The 19,799-nt window shown below is 46.6% G+C and overlaps 1 protein-coding gene across 1 annotated transcript; it reads right to left on the bottom strand.

The window, feature by feature from the left end:
- Positions 1-438: 438 nt before the first annotated feature.
- Positions 439-16,125, bottom strand: IGSF1 (immunoglobulin superfamily member 1). Its single transcript, XM_060001619.1, has 21 exons — positions 16,113-16,125; positions 15,921-15,982; positions 13,452-13,570; positions 13,289-13,315; positions 12,591-12,875; positions 11,951-12,238; positions 9,789-10,073; positions 9,255-9,548; positions 8,524-8,802; positions 8,067-8,187; positions 6,102-6,172; positions 5,973-6,005; positions 5,301-5,591; positions 4,762-5,040; positions 3,861-4,148; positions 2,807-3,094; positions 2,328-2,615; positions 1,848-2,135; positions 1,450-1,728; positions 931-1,054; positions 439-775 (listed from the first exon to the last, which is right to left on the bottom strand). Exons 3-21 carry the CDS (start codon positions 13,555-13,557, stop codon positions 640-642), a joined length of 4,050 nt encoding a protein of 1,349 aa, XP_059857602.1. The 5' UTR covers positions 13,558-13,570; positions 15,921-15,982; positions 16,113-16,125; the 3' UTR covers positions 439-639.
- Positions 16,126-19,799: the final 3,674 nt, after the last annotated feature.

The raw sequence follows: 19,799 nt of genomic DNA, 5'->3' as shown, positions 1-19,799 counted from the left end.
ACACTGGAAAGCAGGTGTACTACAGACCTAGAAGTAACACAGTAGAAAGTATGTAACTTCAGTGTTTGCCCTCCTCAGGCTCAACTTGGAGAGAACATTGCCATTCATTCATTCTTCCATTCATTCAAAAATGAAATGGAAGGATGATGGGACATTCTGTTCAGTTACCATGTCCCAAACCAAAATGGACATTTTGGAGCCTTCCCTCCTCCCCGACCCCATCCTTGAGCTCCTTTCTCTGTACTAGCAGCGCTGTGCTCTCTTATTCTGCCATGGAGATCAGCTCCAATACACCATTTTTGCTAAGTGTTAAGTGGACAACAAACCAATGGAAAACCACTGCCATAGTTTTTGCAGTTAAATAGTGAATACTCTCTTTATTCAGAAGAATACATTTTTAATAGAATTTCATGCACCAGTAAATCAGTACAGTGAGGAGTTACGAGGGCAGGGACTCTCTCTTCAGGAAACATCTCACCCTGGTAGGGCTCTCAACTCCTAAAATCCCCTTGACCTATCTCAGGTGATTAGTGGCCAAGGACCAGTAGATGGGGTGGACTCCCAGGGAAACCAGCCAGATTTGCAGGTCTCTGAGGATAAAAAAAGAGGAGAGGAAAGCTCTTGCCAAGGAGGTGATTATTATATTGGGACGGGCAGTTCCACTGAGGTTCCCTGAGAGATCGATGAGGGAGAGTTGGTATTGGTGCCCAGGTCTCCTTCTTGGTTACACTCTTCCAAGGCTATGGTCTGGTCTCTTCCATCTGTCTCTGAGCCTCTGTGTAGAGAAAAAGACATGACTAAGAGAGGATCCAGAGCCATCAACCTGAAAACAGGTTGCATTGTGGGACTCAGATTCTAGAGGAGCATATGTACCATTGTTTTAACAGAAGCCTCTGGGTTCACAGAAGGAGGCTGACATAAGGCAATTACCTGGTTCGGAGTCGAGGCCACTTCTTCCACTCTATGGCTAGCACCACCCCTAAAGCTACAACCACCACCACGATCAGGGTACTTCGGACAATGTTCCCCACAGTGCATTCCTGAGCAGCAGGCCCTGTGGTGATAAAAGAGCAGAAACCAAGGCCATAGAGATCAGTGCATGTACGCTCCCCTGGATCTCTTGTTGCCCCCTCATCTGGCCTCCTCCGGGGTTCACTCGGGAACCATGTGTTGAGACTGCAGATGGGGTGGTCAGAGGCAGTGCTTATGCTGAGGCAGAAGCAGCCCTCCTTTTGGGGGGTGGAAGAGGCCTTGAAAGTATCCTTCTCACTATCTTTGAGTGAATCTGAGGTTCCACCTCCTTACCATCCCTAGGAGAAAGAAAAATGACCACACTTGAGGTCTCTGATTCCAAACCCCTCCCCCTCCATGTTTGGCCTGTCTCCATGGAGACTATCTCTGGGATCCCACGTATGTCATGCCAGAACCATGGAGGGATTATCATCTCACCTGCTGCCCCCACCAGCTCCAGGGGATCACTAGGCTCTGACCAGATATCAGGGTAGGCCTGCAGACGGTAGCTGCAGCTATAGTTTCCAATGCCCTTTCCTTCTACGTTGTTGATGACAAAGTCTCCATCCTCTGAAAACTGCTGAGGCGCTTCTTCTCCATCATGTTCCAGGACAAACTCCACACCTGGCAGGGGTCCTCTGCACTGAAGGGTGATATCCTTTCCTAGCTTGAACACAGTGCTGGGCGAGGCTGACAGGGAGGGTTTAGGGGGCTTATCTGCAGCCAACCAGGACACAGAGTTAGAAATGGCCTTGAACCCAGCCCTTTACCCCCTTAGGGCTAACTACTAAGAAACTACAAAATCTAGACTCTTGCTGAAATCTCCAAGACCTTACCAGTCACCCAGATCTCCAGGGAGTCACTGAGATTAGAAGCTGCAAAGGGAGCAGAATCCAAATAATAAACACAGCTATACATCCCAGAATCTTCACTGCTCACTGCTGGCATCCGGAAGTCAGCCCTGTACCCTCTTGGCCTCTGTTGCCTTAAGGGCTCTTGAGTACCCTTCTTCAACAGGACAAATGTTGAGTCTGGCAGTTCCCCTTGACACTGAAGAGTCATGTTTTCTCCAGGGGCCACCATGGGACCAGGCTGGGCTAATAGGCTGGGTTTGGGGAGCAAACCTAGAAGAAATTGACTCTTGGTCATAGAGAGGTGGCCACTTTCCAGGGCATCACTGGAGTCTCAATAAAGAGGAGAGACTACTGCTTGCCTCTCCTTGAGCTCTTGGAAAACCGTTTACCGTTTCCCATGAACCATCTGACAGCTTACTCACTCTTTACTCCCCTGCTCACGCCAGAGCATCTTCCCCTTACCTGTGACTATAAGTTCCAGGGTGTTGCTAGGCTGTATCTTGATAGGGCTGGTCCAGTCAGGATGGTAGCAGCAGCTGTAACGACCTATGTTAGCTCCAGATATATTGGTGATGGGGAATGCCCCATCATTACTGATGGATCCCCAGAGCTGCACTGAAGTGGCTTCTATTTCTTTGTGCAGAATGTACCCTACTCCGTGGACTGGCCCTTGGCACCAGAGAGTAACATTCTGCCCCATGGGAACCACAGAACTGGGCTCAGCAAACAACCATGGCTTGGGGAATGTGTCTAGGAAGAGACCAAAGATGGAAAGTGGTTAGTATGCAAACTTATCACTCGCTGAATTAATCCTTTATTTTTCTCCTTCCAGACACAACCGTTCCCCTCCATGGCCTAGCCTACCCTTCCAAGAGGGATCACCCTCTCTAACCCTTATTCCAGTTGTCTCTGTCCCAGTCCCATGTCTTGTCAGTCCTTACCAGTCACCCAGATCATAAGAGGCTTGCTGAGATATGATCCCCTGTTTGCCATAGTGGTCTCATAGTAGACACAACTATAGTTCCCAGAGTCGTCTGCTCCAACAGCGTGGAGGGGAAAGTCAGCCACATTCCCTGAGGCACTCTGAAACTGTAAGGGAACCCGGGTTCCCTCCTGCAAGAGGGCAAACCTCATGCCCTGGAAAGTCCCTTGGCAGCGCAGGGTCACATTCTTCCCAGGAAGCACCACAGGACCTGGCTGTGCCAGGAGAGTGGGTTTGGGGTAGAATTCTGAAATTAAAGAGATCACAGCATGAGAGAATCCTGCCCCTGACATTCTGAACATTGTTTTTTTAGTGTTATTAGAAGAAACAATATATGCTTATTGTAGAAAATTAGAAAATACGGAAAAAAACCTATGAAGAAAATACAATTCTACTGCTCAAAGATAACCATTCTTGCTACATTTTTATGTATTTATTTCCCATTTATTTTTTTGTACATGGCCATGTCATTGTAGCTCTAACTATTTGCATAATTGGGCCTACTATATGCACAATTGTGTAGTTTAATATTTTTCACTTTATGTTGTAAATATTTTCCTATGACGTTAAACAGCCTTTGAAAACTATCATTTGTAATGGCTGCATAATATGCAGTAGACATTTCAAGGTCTCCGCCATTTCTCTGAGGGCCATCCAGCCCACCAATCTCTGACAGCCCAGCTAAAGAAAAAGTGGACATTGGGCCTAAAGCTCAAGGCCAAGCCACAAAAAGATTTCAGAAATAGGGCAACATGTGAAACACCCCCATCTGCCTCATTTCTTTCCCCAGACGTGAATTATTTTCCTCCCTCTTCTCCTCTTTCTCACCTTCCTGTATTAGTGATCATATAAGGCAGCTGCCTTACATGGACTGTTTACCATGTGTTAGGCACGGTCCTAAGCACATTCTTGGTGACTTTTAGAAGGAGCACTTCTTCCTCTCCCACTGACAGCCCTCCCGCCCACTGTCCCAGAGTCAGTACCACCTCCACCTGCATTTCCCCACTCCTGACCTGTCACCACGAGCTCCACAGGGTCACTGGGCTCAGACCAGATAGCAAAGTCATAATAGCGGCAGCTGTAATTCCCTCCATCACCAATGCCCACCGAAATGATCAGAAAGTGGGCTGCACTGGCTCCCGGACTCGCCCAAGACCTGTCACTGGACGCTATTTCACTTCCATCTTTGTAAAGGATAAAGCTCATTTGCTGGTGGGGGGTGGAGCAATTGAAAGTCACTCGGGCACCAGGAGTGACCACAGGACTGGCCCATGTCTTGAATAAGGGCTTGGGGTACATTTCTAGAAGGCAAAAAACCAAACACAATACAAAACCAAATTAAGAGAGAAGAAAGATTGCTAATATAGCAAATATTGGTTCCAGAAAGCTGCTTTGTTTCCTATAGTATTTCATTCAGAAGAAGGTGCATTTAAAAGTCAAGGCAAAACCACTTTGCAGATGAACTTTTCACAGGGACCCCCTCACCCCACCCCTCACCTCCTCCAGCCGAATCCTCCCTGTCAGCAGAACAAGCAATGGAAGCTAGCTAAAAGGGTGAATTGTCACTGGGGCTCTGCTGATTCCCTGAGCCTCAGTTTGCCCATTTGGACAAGAAGGGGAAATGGTACCTGATCCACCTCCTTTGAATATTTGCTCTATAGCTAAATGAGATAATTGATATGAAAATAATTAGAAAAATTAAATCACCCTCTACAAACCCCAGCTATTAATAACGATTATGGCTATTAATATCGTGCAGCCAGAGGCCCTGGCACTCCCAGCGCCACGCCTGCCTGGCTCTAAGATTGGACACAGGCTCCTAGGACCAGCAGCAAAGTTTGCTGTGAGGAGAGGAGTGTCTGACCCAGAGCTTTGCTTCCCCACTCCTCTCTCACACACCCCTTTCAGCTCTACCTTTTATGACAAGCTCCAGGGGCTCACTGGGCTCAGACCACTTGAAGGGGCGCTTTTCAGTGTGAGTGCGGCAGCTATAATTGCCTTCATCTTTATCCTCCATTCTTTGGATTGTAAAGAAGGTTTCTCTCCCAAGGGCACCAAGTTGCTGGACAGGTTCCTGCACTCCCTCCTTATACAGAGCAAACCCCATGCCTGCCAGCCATCCTTTGCACCGGATTTGCAGTTCCTGGCCCCGAACTGGGGGGGAAGCAGAAATGACAGGTTTGGGGAGGATGTCTGGAAAACAAAACAGGGACACTCGGAGTCACTTTGTCAGCAAAATAGAAATCCATCCTGGACTGGCCTTTGCCTCTTCCTGTCAGTCTTCTCATAACTCTGTTCCCCACCCCTCCCCCCATTTCAGTGCCCCTCCTCTCCTACAGGCAGCAGAAGCCCCTTGGGCTCTGGGTCTCTGAGCATTCCCCATCCCTAGGAACAGTGCAGGAGTCCCAGGGGCACTGGGGATCACTCCGTGAGGACCCTCTGCCTTTTCTTACCTGTCCCCACCAGCTCAAGTGCCTCACTGGGCTCTGACACAGCCATCTCCTCCCACGAATGGCAGTGGTAACTCCCGGTGTGGCTCTGGGTCAGGGCTCCAAGGGGGAAGGCAGCCCGGACCTGCTCTGAGGCCGGGCGAGTTGCAATCCACCCGGTCCCGTCCTTCAGCAATACAAATTCCTTAGTTGAGCCAGAAGGGCTTCTGCACCAGAGGGTTAAGTTCTTCCACGGGGCCAGAGGGAAGTTGGTCTCTGCCCACAGCTCAGGCTTTGGGGTTGGCATGATTATTTCTAGAAACAGCAGAGTTAGTGAAGCCATCCTCCCTCACCCTCACCCTCCCCTTTTCCTTGCCCTTGAACACCCTCCCCAGATCACATTGCCCACCTCCCCTTTCAACCTCAATCCAAACTCTTTCCTTCTCTCCGCAGGTGCTGGGGAAAGGGGAAGCTGATGTCTCAGCTGAGGGTCAGAAAAATGCAGAAGCTTGGGGGAAATTTTGCAGGCAGAAAAGCAGAGTTGGAGGCTGAGTTTTGCCAGCAGCTTTAGCAAGTGCCCCTTCCTGGCTGTCCTTCCCTCCCAACCAGTCACTCCCTGGCCACTGACACTGACACTCTGTAGTTATTTCGGATCTCCAGGGAGGAATGTCCCAGTCTGGAGCAGGAAAAACTCACCAGTCTCTTCTGTCAATACCCCATTGCACAGTCCTGCAAAAGAAATTGCTGCCAGGGCTTTGTCCCTTCCCCCACGGGACTTCACCCCGGCCTTCTGCCCAGGCCCCTTCCCCACCCCCTTCTACTCACCACAGCAGAGAAGAGCTGTGAGTATGAAGAGCATGGTGACCCCTTGAGCTGTTCCCAGCAACCAGGCTTCTCTAGCAAGACCAGAAAAGAGATGAGAGGAGTTGCTGGGATTAAGGGGAGGGCGGAGAGAAGGGGGCGGCAATTTATGTCATTGGCTTACTCACCACCCAATAGGGATTGGATATGGCCAGGATAATGGGATATAATCTTTTCTGACATGGATGACTTTTCTTTTTGAGGGCCTCACCACCTACAAACCTCTTGCTCTTTCATGACCCACGTGCCCCCCGCCCCCTCTACCATCCCCAGACAATATCAAATGTCAGGTCCCCAAGGCCCCTGATTAGGCTGTTGCTGGAATTGAGATGTCAGATGTGAAAATGCCTTTGTAACTCCAGCTCTCAGAACCCCTGGAGCTCAGTGTAATCGGCAGCTCTGGGTGGTGGGTGTGGGGGTGGAGGGAGAAATCTTGGGGGTTTCTCAGTCATCAAGTTCAAGTTTGGAAGCAGTTTTTATTATGGCAGTATTGGTCCTCCGACCGACCTGCCTCACCTGCCTTTGTTATGGAAGGGTTGCCTAGGCAGCAACAGTGAATTACCAGAGGATTGTCAGTGCTGAGCTAAGCTTGTCAGAGAGTGGGATCTCTCTACCCCCACCCAGATTATGACTAGAAATGTGCAGCATTTTTAGGTTATGGGTCCTGTAGAATTAGATTATACTAAGCCAAAACTCATTTGACAATTTTTACTTAGAAAACACTGACCCTCCTTCCTGGCCAGGAAAACATGCTTTTCAAGCTGCATTCTCTGAAGTCTGGTTTCCAAATTCATTCTTTGATGCAGTGGACCTGGGCTGAGGTGGGGCACTTGAAGCTACATTTTTTCTAACCCCTGGCTTGAAGGTTACCCCAGTGTATGTGGAACTCAGGATAGGTTCTGTGGAGAAGTAGGACTTGACCCCCATTGAAAGTTTTTGAAAGCTCGAAGGGTAGTGGTTTTGCAGAAAGTTTAGCTGGCTCTCTCCTCATTACCCAAGCACTCTGTCCCTCAGATCCCAGCGGGAAACACAGACACACACAGTCATAGTCATCATCCATTGTATATTGAATACTCCCAGGCACACGAAGTCCTGTGATCATGGTGGGGGAGGGGTACAGCCAGGATCACAAGGTGGGGGAAAGTAAGCAAGGCGTTTGGGAACAGAGGCCCCACCAAGCTAGGAGCTGTCATTTCTCTTCTCATTTTCAGGCAGAATAGCCTGAGCACAAGGCCGTAAGGATCAGGGAGAGAAGGAGATGACCCAGGGGACACAAAAGGATAAAAGTAAATGGCAGGAGAACCTGTTTGGCTTGACATTTTATGGGTCAGAGGAAGCAGTCTGATTCCCTGGCCCAATCCATTCCCTCATCAGATGCCCACCCAGGCTAAGGCTATATTCTCAGAATGCTCTGCACAGTGGTTGGGGGCCAGAGTGGCAGAGAGACTGGCTTCCATAGCAGCTAGGATGGACTACAAGTCTTGCTAGCCCTTGAGAGCTAGGGGTAAGGGTGAAAGTTGGGATGGGAGTTAGATAACATCCTGGGAGACAGGACAGCATGGCTTCTTACAAAAAAAGTTCAGTTGAAGTTAATGTGTAAGACATCAATCATCTCTGAGAGGCAGGGTGGCTTGGGAGGGAGATTTGGGCACCCTCCTGGGGGAATCAGTGAACAAGGTTCTGATTACTTCTCCAGGCTCTGAGAAATATGCATTTCTCCACCCTATGGCTTGGGTGCCGACCCCGCTGTGAGGTGAAAGAGAAACTGCTGGAATGAGAAAGTCTTATATCTTAAGCCCAGAAGGTAGAGGATACAAAGGGTCCCCCCCCCTGTGGCTTGTCTCAACTGGAGTATGACCCATTCCTGAGTCTCTGGGGAGCCTGAACTCAGCTAGATTGAGGAACAGGGGGTTGGGACAAGACAGTTACCTGATTCTGAGTCTCCGACACTTCCACCTTATCCACAGCTCTACCAACAGCAAGGCAAAAAGCTGCACGATTAGGGACAACCTGATAGCCTCATTCAGAACGTAATTCCAGGTGAGAAAGCCTGTGGCCAGAGAAGACCAAAAGCAGGGACCTTGATGGGGACAGGGACTGTTGAATACATTCATGGGGGGAGGGGGATCTGGTTACTGCAGGTGAAGGGAAGTTGAGACAAAAGTGGCCTTATTTTCATGAAGAATAGGACCCTTGAAAGTATCCTGCTCACTGCCTTTGAGTGACTGTGAGACCACTCCAGAGGAAAGATGCCCAAACCCAAGGGCCCTGACTTACAAGCCCCCAACTACCCTTTCCGCATCCTTCTGGGCATTGTTCTGGGATCCCAGGGGTATGATGGCCAAAGCTGCGGAGGGGGCATCCCTGTGAAGAGTGTTCCTCTCACCTGCTGGCCCCATCAGTTTCAGAGGCTCACTGCGATATGACCAGATGTTAGGATGTGCCTCTGTGCGATAGCTGCAACTGTAGGTCCCTGTGCCTTTCCCTTCAACATTACTGATGATGAAGTCTCCATCCACTGAAAATTTTGGGGATGTTGCTCTTTCTTCCCATTCCAGACAAAATTCAAGTACTGGTTGAGGTACTCGGCACTGAAGGGTGATGGCCTTTCCTAGCTTGAACACGGTGCTGGGCCAGGCTGACAGGGAGGGTTTGGGGGGCTTATCTGCAACCAATCCAGAGACCAGAGTTAGAACAAATGACTTTGAACTCAGTGCCTCCTCCCTCAACAAATGTTTCTCAGGTCCTTATTTGGTTTTCTCTTTTTTTTCACTTCCACTAGATCACTGGCTTCAAAATTTGATTGTGCATCAGAACTCCTTGGCCCATTCCTTGATTCTCCTAGCTTCAATCAGAAAGACCCATACCTGTAAGTTTCCCCTGGTCTTAAGGAGAATAACTTTTCTAGGGGTCACAATGGAGCTTGTCCATGCTGAGAGACAGGGCTTGAGTATCAACCCTGGGAGAGAAGGTACCTAAAGTTTTTGGAGAAAATTCTACACCACCCTCCTAGTGTGTTTTTCTTTGGCCCATAAATCCAAGAGGGTACAGGGCCACCAGCTCCTTCTTATAACACTGTAATGATGATTAAAACAAACAATAGTTGTTAGCACTTGCCTACAACCACAAGCTCCACGGTGTTGTGTGATGACATCCTGATGGAGGTCTTCCAGGAGAGGAGATAGTGGCAGCTATAGATGCCAGCATCACTGTAGGTCACATTGTTGAGGAGGAATGACTCATCATCACTGATGCTGGTGGTATCCAAGAGCTGAAGTGTTTTGTCTTCTCCTTTCTTATAGAGTGTAAGTTCCACTCCATCCACTGGCCCTCGACACCACAGGCTCACATTCTGACCCATTTGGACCACAGGACTGGGCTGAGCAAGTAGACAGGTCTTCGGGAAAGTGTCTAGGACAAGACCCAAAATATAAAAGGCTAACTGTCTGACTTACCCCTCCCACTACTTAGGGTTCTTTTTCTCTTCCTCCTGTCCACCCTTGGCAAATCCCATCCTAAGTCCACTTACACAAATTCTGCTCCTTCCCCCACCGTTATCCCTGGCTGCATGATTAGGTTCTCCAGCAGGCGCTGAGCAAGTTGTACACCCTTAGCCCCTACAATAGGTCCCATTGCATCCCCTTCTCTTACCGGTTACCCAGATTTTCAGGATATCACTAAGGAGTGAACCCCTGTGTGACCCATCATAGTAAAAACAGAGGTAATGTCCAGCATTGTGGATTTTCAAAGCCCCGAAAAAGAAATATGCCTCATTTTTTAATGGTCTCTTGTGGTAAAAGGACTTCTCCAAGTCTTCACGCCTTATCAAAGCAAAGGTCATTCCATAGATTGGCCCTTGGCACCTGAGATTCAGGCTTTCTCCCGGTGCCATGATGGGCCCAGGATAGGCTGTCAGAGTTGGTTTGGGATAGAGTCCTAGAAAGGGAAGAGACCCTGAGGTAGATGTAGGATGATTCTTCCTTATTATATTCTGGTTTAATTTTCCTAGTTCCCTTAGATAGAAAGTGATAGCTGAAGTTTACCCTCTGCTCCCTCTTCCTTCCTTGAATCTCTGCCTCTTCTAGGAGGCAATCAAGGGTAAGTTCACTTATGCCCCTTCCCTCTCACCAGACTCTATCAGCTCCACTGAGCTCTAACTATGTGTAGGGTGTGTCTCAGCGGAATATCTACATTTGTAATTCCCTGTATCTTTAGGTCCCTGAAATGCCAAATGTAGTTCTTCAAACCACCCAAGAAACCAAACTTCTGAAAATGACGTTTATTCCATCTTCATAAAGCATGAATGCTACTGCAGTATTAAGGATGGCTTTTGAACTCATTAAGTTCACAGAGGACGCTTCCCACAGGGGATTGAAAGAGGCCAATAAGGAGGGATTGGCCAGTAAGTCTGCAACCCAAAGAAACCTCTGTTAATGGGGTCACACCCTCATTTCCATGTATTGTTCCTCCAAAGAGATTAAACTACAAAATAGAGGGCAAACCTCACTCCCAAACCACTCCTTCTTACCCATCCCAATCCCAGGTAGGCCCACCCACCCATTCTTGGAAGGATCAGCTCTATCATATGCTCATTAAGCATTTAGGATGTGTCAGGCATCGTGTAGGTCGAGGAATATACAAGTAAAGAAGATAGACACAGTCCCTGTTAGCCAAAAGCTCATGGCCTAGTGGGGGACACCAGCAAACAGGTAACTGCAGAAGTGTGTGTTAGTGGCACCTACACTGGAAAGGCATTCGTACTACAAACATCCATAACACGCAGTTCAAACAGATCCTCAATAAAAAGCTATACTAATAAAATTAGTATCCACCATTTATTGAGAACTTATATGCCAGGCACTGTACATATACTTAGGCAAATCCTCACAACAACCCTGTGAGGTAGGCATTATTATTATACCAATTTTGCAAATGAGAAAACTGAGTCACAGAGAGGCATCATACAGTAGATTGGATAGATACTGTTCTTCCATTTTAGAGTGGGGGAAACCGAAGCACAGAGGTGAAGTTACTTGCTCAGTATCACACAGGGAGGCAGTGTCAGAGGTGGAACTAGAAACTAGGATTACTGCTTCTAAGTTCGGGTACTTTCTGTGGCACCACAGCTTTCCCCAAGCCTATTTAACTTGATGAGGGAACTAAAGCAAGTGTGGCCAATTCTGTCTAGAAGCATCCGGGCCATGGGGTGGGGGAGTGGGGGGGTGTGTCTAGTGTTTGGGCGTTGTGGGGAGGCTTCTACTGTGTTTAAAGCTTGGTACTGCCTTACTGAATCTGTATATACAAGACTAAATTAATTTATAAAGTCATTTCTAAAATATGAACTATCACTTTCTTTGTCATTTTTTTGTTTATTTTTATCACCAGCACTAGCAACTCATTCTATTTTCCACACTTAAAAATAAAAATCAGAAATAGAATAAAAAGACTTTAAATTAAAAAAGTCAGTTTACAAGACTGCAGTGGCAGTGCCTGGCACATATTAAGTGCTCAATAAAAGCCTAATGAATGAATGAATGCATGATTTTCGACAAATAGAGAACAACAAAGCTGTGATGAGCTGAAGCTGCTGGACATTTGGCTGGACTCACTCACTAGCCAAGTGATTGGCTCCCAAACATTTACCTCATAGCATGTGTGATTCTAATTTGCATCTCAGTAAAATGTCAAATGACTTTAGCTCATGGGCCTTGCAGAGAACTGGGCAAGGAAAGTAATGTCAGAAACGCTGGCTCATCCAACCATGATCCCGGGGACAACGATCATCAGACCCCAGCAGCCATAGCCACACCCACCTGCCACAATCAGCTTCAGGGGGTTGCTGGGCTCTGACCACAGGGTAGGGAGCATCTGGATGTGAGTGCGGCAGATGTAAACCCCTTCACTCTCAGGTGTCATGTTGGCAATGGAGAATATGGCCACTGTCCCCGTTGGGACTTGGTAATCCACGGGTTCTGCATATCCCTCTTTGAACAGCATGAATACCAAATCCTGCAGCCAGCCATGGCAGAGTATGTTAACATTACATCCAGGAAGAGGGGAGGTCTCAGCCTGGATCCAGAAAGTGGGCTTGGGCAGCTGGCCTGGAAGGAGAGAATGAACTGGTATTCAGGAAGAGCAAGGGGAGTGCTGCTCGGGGAGCGGCAGAGCGCTCTACTTAAATGAGTCTTCCCTGTATGACCCTTATTTGTCACCCCTTGTTCCCCCATCTAGGGTATCCCCTATGTTGAGAGCTTGCCCTCTAGATCTGTTCCAGAGTCTGTGTCCTCACTCTGCATCTATAGAGACTAGGCACTTATTTACTAACTGTGGAATGCATGCATTATACATGCATGCATTTGAGGCAAACGAATGAATTAAACCCTGCTCTGGGAAGGCAAGGTTCAGTCCCAGGAGCTGGAGTTTATTCTTGATTATCTATCTCTGTCTTCTTACCTGGTGCCTCCAACTCTAAAACTTTACTGGGCTCTGACCAGCCCGTCTCCTTCCAGTAGCAGCACCTGTAAAGACCTGTATTGGACTGAGTAAGGGCACCAATGGGGAATGAAACTTGGAAGGTCTTGTGGGAAGGGCGGATCCAGGTCATCTGTGTCTTATCTTTCAGCAACAGGAACTTGCTTGAAATCCGAGAGGGGCTTTTGCACCAAAGTGTGATGTTCTCCCAAGGGGCCTGGGGGTAGTTGGTCTCTATCCACAGCTCCGGTTGAGATTGCATCATTGCTGTCATTCCCAAAGATAACAAAGATGTCAGCAGTCCAACCCTCTCCCTCCCATAACATGCCCCTCCAATGTCCCTTAAAATTAGCCCCAACCCAGATTCCTCCTTTTTTCTTCCCTTGGGGACAGGATGCATACTTTTATGGGGGTGGGATAGGGACCCCAAGATATTTGTTTAAGGAATTCAAGTGAGTTGGGGAATGAAGTGCAAGTCTTGCTTCCTTTCCATCTGAGACAAAGTTCTTTACTATTTTGTGGGAAACCAAGTCATGAAGTAAGAGGTCCTGATTCCCAGCCAGCTCAATCTGGAAATTGCCTTTGGGCTCTCAAGGCAGTTATGTCCAGGGCCATGGAAGCAGGTCAATGTCTTGTGGCCTTCAGGAAGGAAGGTACTTGAGGTAGCAGGACTCACTTACCTATTGGTGTCATACCCAGACTCAACCCTGAAAAGAGAGATTATGGTAAAGGAGAGCCCCTCATTGTTCCCACCCACTCTCAAACCTCAATATTCTCCATTCCCTCCCCATAGGGGTAACTATAACAGGTTCACTTGCCCTGCCACCACTTCCTTGTACTCACGAATGCAAAAGAGTAAGAGAGTGAATGTCCGCAGCATGGTGGCCCCTTCCCCTGGCCTGTCCAGGGTCATGGAGCCTCTGGAGTCCTGAAGGGCTGTGCCCCTCATCAGGTGGTGAGATCTAAAAGCAGAAGTGTTCTTACTCAGGGGACTGATCCTGCTTCGGAAAGTTTAGTTTGGATCAGTAAGTTGCACCTGACATCCCTCCCTTCCTTCCACTCCCTCACTGGCAGGCAGGGTTACTGGCTACTTCTTCTCTTTGTCCCTTTTCCTCACTTCCCCCTTCTCCCACCCAAGGTCTTTGCTGGTATCTACCATGTCAGATTTATTGAAATGTCTGTTTTTCCATGGGATCTCAGAGGCCCAGAGGCCTAATCCAGGCCAGCAGAAGCCACATGGTATGAGGGAGATGGGAGGTGTAGAGAGTCACCTTTTCAGATCCTTTACTCATACATATATATTTTTGTCTGAGTACTTCAACAACCTAGCAAAGGAAGCGTTTCTACCATCACCATTTTGCTGGCTAGGAAGCTGAGGCTTAGACAGGATATAATTTGCCCAAAGTCAAAAGATATTAAATTTCAGAGCCAAAATGCAAATCTATGTTTAACTCTAATGCTTATGCTCTAAAACCAGTATTTAAACTTTCAGAGGCAGACCTTGACCCCTTTCTCACCCTACCTCACCTGTACCATCTCATCCCATCCAGGCCTGCCCTTATGCAGAATGTCAGAATGCTTCAAATCTAATATTACTTTTATTTCTTACCCCCCAAAATCTCAAAGCCTCCATCTTGAGTAGGTGTTGGGGAATCAAGTTACTTGAGCTAATTGATATAAGATGCAAATGATTTATTGGCTGCCCATAATTTATAAGCATTCTTGTTCATTGCCCCTAAGGAAAAAAAAAGAATTGCTTGAATTTCAGGGAATATGGCAAAGATATGTGAGTTCAGCGAGGCCTTCTCATTTTCTTGAAAATCACTATTGACCACAGGCCCTACACGTCCATAAGTAGACCCCTTACACTCTTCTGCCTCTCCTACCCCACCCCCTGGACCCAGAGTATCCTTTTGCCAAGGAAAGGCATATGCCCATCACACAAACTCAGGCTAACTCCCTTCTACCAACTCTCTACTCAGAGCCTGAGGTTCTGGCTGTTTAATTCTATTTCAACACAGTGGGATAAAGGCAGCTCTCAGAACAGAAAGCGGTGATTTTGCTTCCCCAAACTGATCCTGATCTTGAAGTCCCTAACTTGCTCCAGTGATAACACTAGGAGGGATGAAGGAGCAGGAAAAAAGAGGAAGATTCAAACACCTGGGCTGTAGGAAGCAGGTGGACCATCGGAGATCCAGGGAAGCACGGTTTCCCTTTGCATTTCTTACTTTGCCTTGAAGGATGCTCAAATTACCCTCTCTGAACTTTTCTTATCTATAAAGTTGGGGAGTAATATATACCTAGCCTTGTTGTTGTGTTGAATCTGAGACAATACATGTACAGTGCCAGGCACATAGTGAACATTTCATTAAAACTTGGCTATTTTTCTTCCCAAAGGGGGTATTAATCTGGTATAGCACCCTAAAGATGCTCTTTCCATCTCACCTCCTACAGACTCTTGCCCCCACTCCTCTTAGGGTCAGGCCCAGGCCCAGGCTTGGGTGCCACCCTGTTGCTTTTGTTCCCCTGAGGCTTTAGGCCAGAATTTATTGGAGGAACTCAGGTTTTACTGCCAAGGGAAAGGTTCAACCTGGGATTCTGCCAGGGAATGCCATCTGAGACTCTAGCCTTGCCACTTAGACCCCTAAACCAGGGTTTCGCTTCCTGGGGGCTTGAGGGGAATAAGGGAAGCTGGATTTCTCAGCATGGCTGACCCCTCCGCAACCTACTAAGGAAACTCTACCATTTATATCCAGCCAAAATGATGAATCTTCTGTCCAGGGAACATTGGAAGGAGCTGCAGGCTTCAGGTTAATTGGCCACGCCCATTTTTGGCCTTTCACACTCCCTCCCCCACACCGCCAACTTCGGCAGTCTAGCCTTTTCACCCTTCCCTTCTACTCCACCCCAAGCACTTTACACACCCTTAGGCAGCGCCGCAGTGCTTTTGAGGGTGACAAACCTGAAATGTCTAATGGCTCGCCCCCTGCATAGCTTTGAGGGTTCCAGGAATCAAAGGGGTTGGGCTCAGCGGGGTGCCGGGTACCTGCTCCGCTAAAGGTTTGGAGGGAAGACTGAGAAGGAAAAGGAAAGATATCTACAGCGCCCAGAGATTCTCAGCGAGGCACGGCTGGGATCGCGGAGGGAAGGAAAAAGGGAGGGATGAAGGGGGTGGGGGGGAAAGACTTGGGAGCATTTAGATTTACGGCAATTAATTACATCAGGGAGATTATTTCGGGGTTTTGTTTAGGATCTGATGGGCAGTATTTAATCTTCAGCCACTGGACTATGCGCTCATTTGCAGGTACTTACGGTAGTTGAAGGCCCACTCCGCTGTTGGAGATTCTCCAGTGAGCTCCTCCAGATGCAGCAAACTGCCCGGCAAGAGAAGAGCAGTCTAAGGACAGCCTCCCAGGCTCAGGGCCACGCCTCCCTCTCTCCCCCGCCGGCTCTGCCGCTCCAGCCTCCCCTCCTCCCTCTGCCAGGCTCTGGGAGCCCACCTACACTAACTCCCTGACACCTGCAGTCCTCTGACAACCGGGATTTCCACGCCCCTCCCAGCTCCCGCCCCTCTCACGATTCCCTGCAGAGGTTGCTGGAGCCAAATTCAGGCCCCTGCCCCCTCGCCTGTCGCTCAGAGTTTCATTGGGTCATTGTATTCTGGAGGGGAGAGGGCCAGCTCTCAAGCCTGCCAAAGCTGTAGATCCCTCCTCTTCAGCTCCCCAATGCCTTTAAAGGGATCTCAGATCTTCCTCTGCCCACTTAATACCCCACGTAAGCATAAACACCACCCCACCAGGGTTTATATGCCTACTATGTGCCTCTGAGCCCTGGGCATCTATTATTTCAAATCTTCATAGCAACACTGCAAGGTGTGTTACTTCCCTCAATTTTACAGATGAGGAAACTGAAGCTCAGAGAGGGTTAAGTAACTTGGACAGCCTTCAAAGTCTAGCTTGGACTAAAACCCCAGGCTTTAGAGACACACAAATTTGGATTTCAGTCTGGTTCCACTATTCAATAGCTGAGTGACCTCAAGAAAGTGAGTTAAACTCTCTGAGTCTCAGTTTCCCCATCTGTAAAATAAAACAACAGAAGCTATTGCACAGGCCTTCGATGGGATACTGTAAGTAAAACTTACAGCATAGTAGGCCTGGTACATGGTAGGTGCTCAGTAAATGGTAGCTGCTGCTGTTGCTACCACTACCAGCACTACTACTATCATTAATCTGTACAGCTTTCCACAAATGCCCTAGAGAAACATGATTTCAATGATGTAGATAACCTTTCATAAATTTAGTTAACCATGAATGACTGTTTCAAATGATTATGTATGGATAAGATACTAACCAAAGGTCCTGACATATACTATCTGATGGGATTAAAGCATAGCATCCAGTGGGCCCCCAGATCAATTGATTGTTGTAAGAAATAGCCACATTTTTCTTTATGTACAATTTTTACATTCATAGAAGATTAAAAATTATCTAAAGAACTGATTCACTTTGTTATAAAGCAGAAACTAACACACCATTGTAAAGCAATTATACCCCAATAAAGATGTTAAAAAAAATTATCTAAAGAAAAAATACTGTGATTTGAGAACAAGCTACATAAAAATAAAGTAACTGTGCTTTTAATAGGAAAATTGAGTATCATATCTTCATGCATCAGGGATATCAGCTGTGGCTTCCTGGCATCCTCTGTTCCTACACACCATTATAAAGTACAGATTATCACATAAGAATAGAATAACCATATGAATATAAATAGGTATTTTAGGGGCAAGTTATTTAACCTCTCCAGGTCTTAGTTTTCCTATTTGTAAACTGGGGATAATAATTGTACTTAATATCACACAGAGTTTTAGGTAGGATTGAATGAAAATCCCCCTGTAAACTACTACATAGTGCCTGGGACACAGCAACCAACCATCCACTAATTCAATACACGTTTGTTGAGTATTTTCTTTGTGCCACACATTGTTACAGATGCTGACAATCCAGGGAGAATGGCAGTTTCTGCTCTTAAGGAGTTTGTAGTCTGAGGATAAACAGTGATGGAGAACAAGTAGGAGAAAGCCAAAGAAGGGGGTGCCATGGGAATCAGAGAATTGCAATAGGAAAGACCAGCAAGTAAGGCACGGAGAACTGTAAGCAGTTTACTGTTCCTGTGTGCCGAAACCAGGGCAGTGGAAGTAAAGAAGGAGGAGAGAGCAAGCGTTCCCGAAATATTTAAGAGGTAAAATTGGCCAAACACAAATGGTTGTTTGGAACACTAAAGTGAAAATTATTATATGTCAGGGTGGAAATACCCATGCCTATTTTCAAAACATTTGTATAGAAATCACTATGATGGTATTAGGCACTAAGTGCTTTATAAATATTAACTCATTTTATCCCAATCACAACACTCGGGGATAGGATCAGTCCCATTTTACAGATGAAGAAGCTGAAACTCAGAGCCATTAAGAAATTGCCTAAGGCCAACACAGCCAGCAAGTGGAAGAGCTAGGATTCGCATCCAGGCAATCTGTATATACAGTTCCACGGTCCCATGTTTTTTTTTTTTAATTACTTAAACCACTTTATTGATTATAGTATACCTATAAAAAAGGGTCTTATTTAGAAAATAATTCAAAATTTTTTTATGCAAAGTAACTGAAAACTTCTCAGTTCCTTCCTTCTTTTTTTTTTTATTGAGGTATAATTGATCCACAACATTAGTTTCAGGTATACAACATAATGATTCAATATTTGTATATATTGCAAAATGAAGTCCCATGTTCTTAACCACTACAGTGCTCCCTCTGCATTGGAAGTTTGTAATGATAAAAGTAAAAGAAACCTTTTAATTTAAAATAAAGTTAGCATATGATCCTCCAATCCCACTCCTGGGCATATATCCGGAGAAAACTATAATTCGAAAAGATGCGTGCACCCCAGTGTTCATTGCAGCACTATTTACAATAACCAAGACATGGAAACAGCCTAAACATCCACCAACAGATGAATGGATAAATGAGATATGGTATATATAGACAATGGAATATTACTCAGCCGTAAAAAATAAGAAATTATGCCATTTGCAGCAACACGGATGGACCTAGAGATTATCATACTAAGTGAAATAAGTCAGACAGAGAAAGAGAAATATCATGTGATATCACTTACATATGGAATCGAAAAACAAGATCCAAACGTACTTATATGCAAAACAGAAATAGACCCACAGTGGTAGAAAACAAACTTATGGTTACCAAAGGGGAAAGGGGTGGGGCAGGGGTAAATTAGGAGGTTGGGATTGCCATCTACACACTACTGTATGTAAAATAGATAACCAACAAGGACTTACTGTATAGCACAGGGAACTCTACTCAATATTTTGTAATAACCTATAAGGGAAAAGAATCTGATACATATATATGAATATTATATATATATTTACATAAAACACTGAATCACTCTGCTGTACACATGAAACTAACACAACATTGTAAATCAAGTATACTTCAATAAAAATTTTTTGATTTAAAAAACAGTTATGAATGTACTTAGTAAAACAGAGAATCACCAATCAAATGGATTGTTAATAATGTAGAAAAGAAGGCAATGATAGCATCCTGCTACTCTCTGAAGTCCTTAGGCCGAAGCTTGTGCTCGCACCAGCAGCCAGAATCTAGAGCCCAGATTCCCCATTAATGCCGTGGAAGCCTGAAGAAGGTCCTGGGACTGTGTGGGTGAGAATACCACTCACTCTTTTTTTTGCTCTGGGTCACTGTAGAATCTTGAAAGGACTTATTATTCAGACTTCATAGAAGCCCCTCATTCAAACTATGGCTGGCAATTGAGATATTAGAAGCTCCATCTCTAGGCTACCTCTGTGGGTCTTGGACCTTGTAGCCTGCCTGCAGAAGGAGAAATATTCTCTGGCCAAGCTCCCTAGAGGAAATTTTGCAGCCCAATATTTATAAAGCTGGTGATAGAGGCCAAGAGAGACTGGGGCTATGACTTAGCTGAGGTGGAGTTCTTGACATTGGCTCTGCTGGCCTTCCCCCCACCACATACACACACTTCAAGACAAAGGTTGGCAGCGGAAGCAGGGCAAGCCTTTCTCCTCTCCATAACCTCATTTTGGAGTGCTTCTTCATGGTGAGGTCTCCAGACGCTGCAATTGTTGCAAAGTACTGGG

This window comes from Delphinus delphis, chromosome X (genome assembly GCF_949987515.2).
Source record: "Delphinus delphis chromosome X, mDelDel1.2, whole genome shotgun sequence".
NCBI lineage: Eukaryota > Metazoa > Chordata > Mammalia > Artiodactyla > Delphinidae > Delphinus > Delphinus delphis.
Note: the sequence above shows the minus strand (reverse complement) of the source record. Positions and strands in the feature narration are given on the sequence as shown.

Bases quoted from the DNA above. Each gene is read 5' to 3' on its own strand.
- IGSF1 (XM_060001619.1), bottom strand. From the start codon at position 13,557: ATGAGGGGCACAGCCCTTCAGGACTCCAGAGGCTCCATGACCCTGGAC. The intron at 12,876-13,288 runs GTAAGTGAGTCC...TGGGAATGACAG, and splicing joins TCTGGGTATGACACCAATAG to CAATGATGCAATCTCAACCG. The intron at 10,074-11,950 runs GTGGGTGTGGCT...TTCCCTTTCTAG, and splicing joins CCTGAAGCTGATTGTGGCAG to GACTCTATCCCAAACCAACT.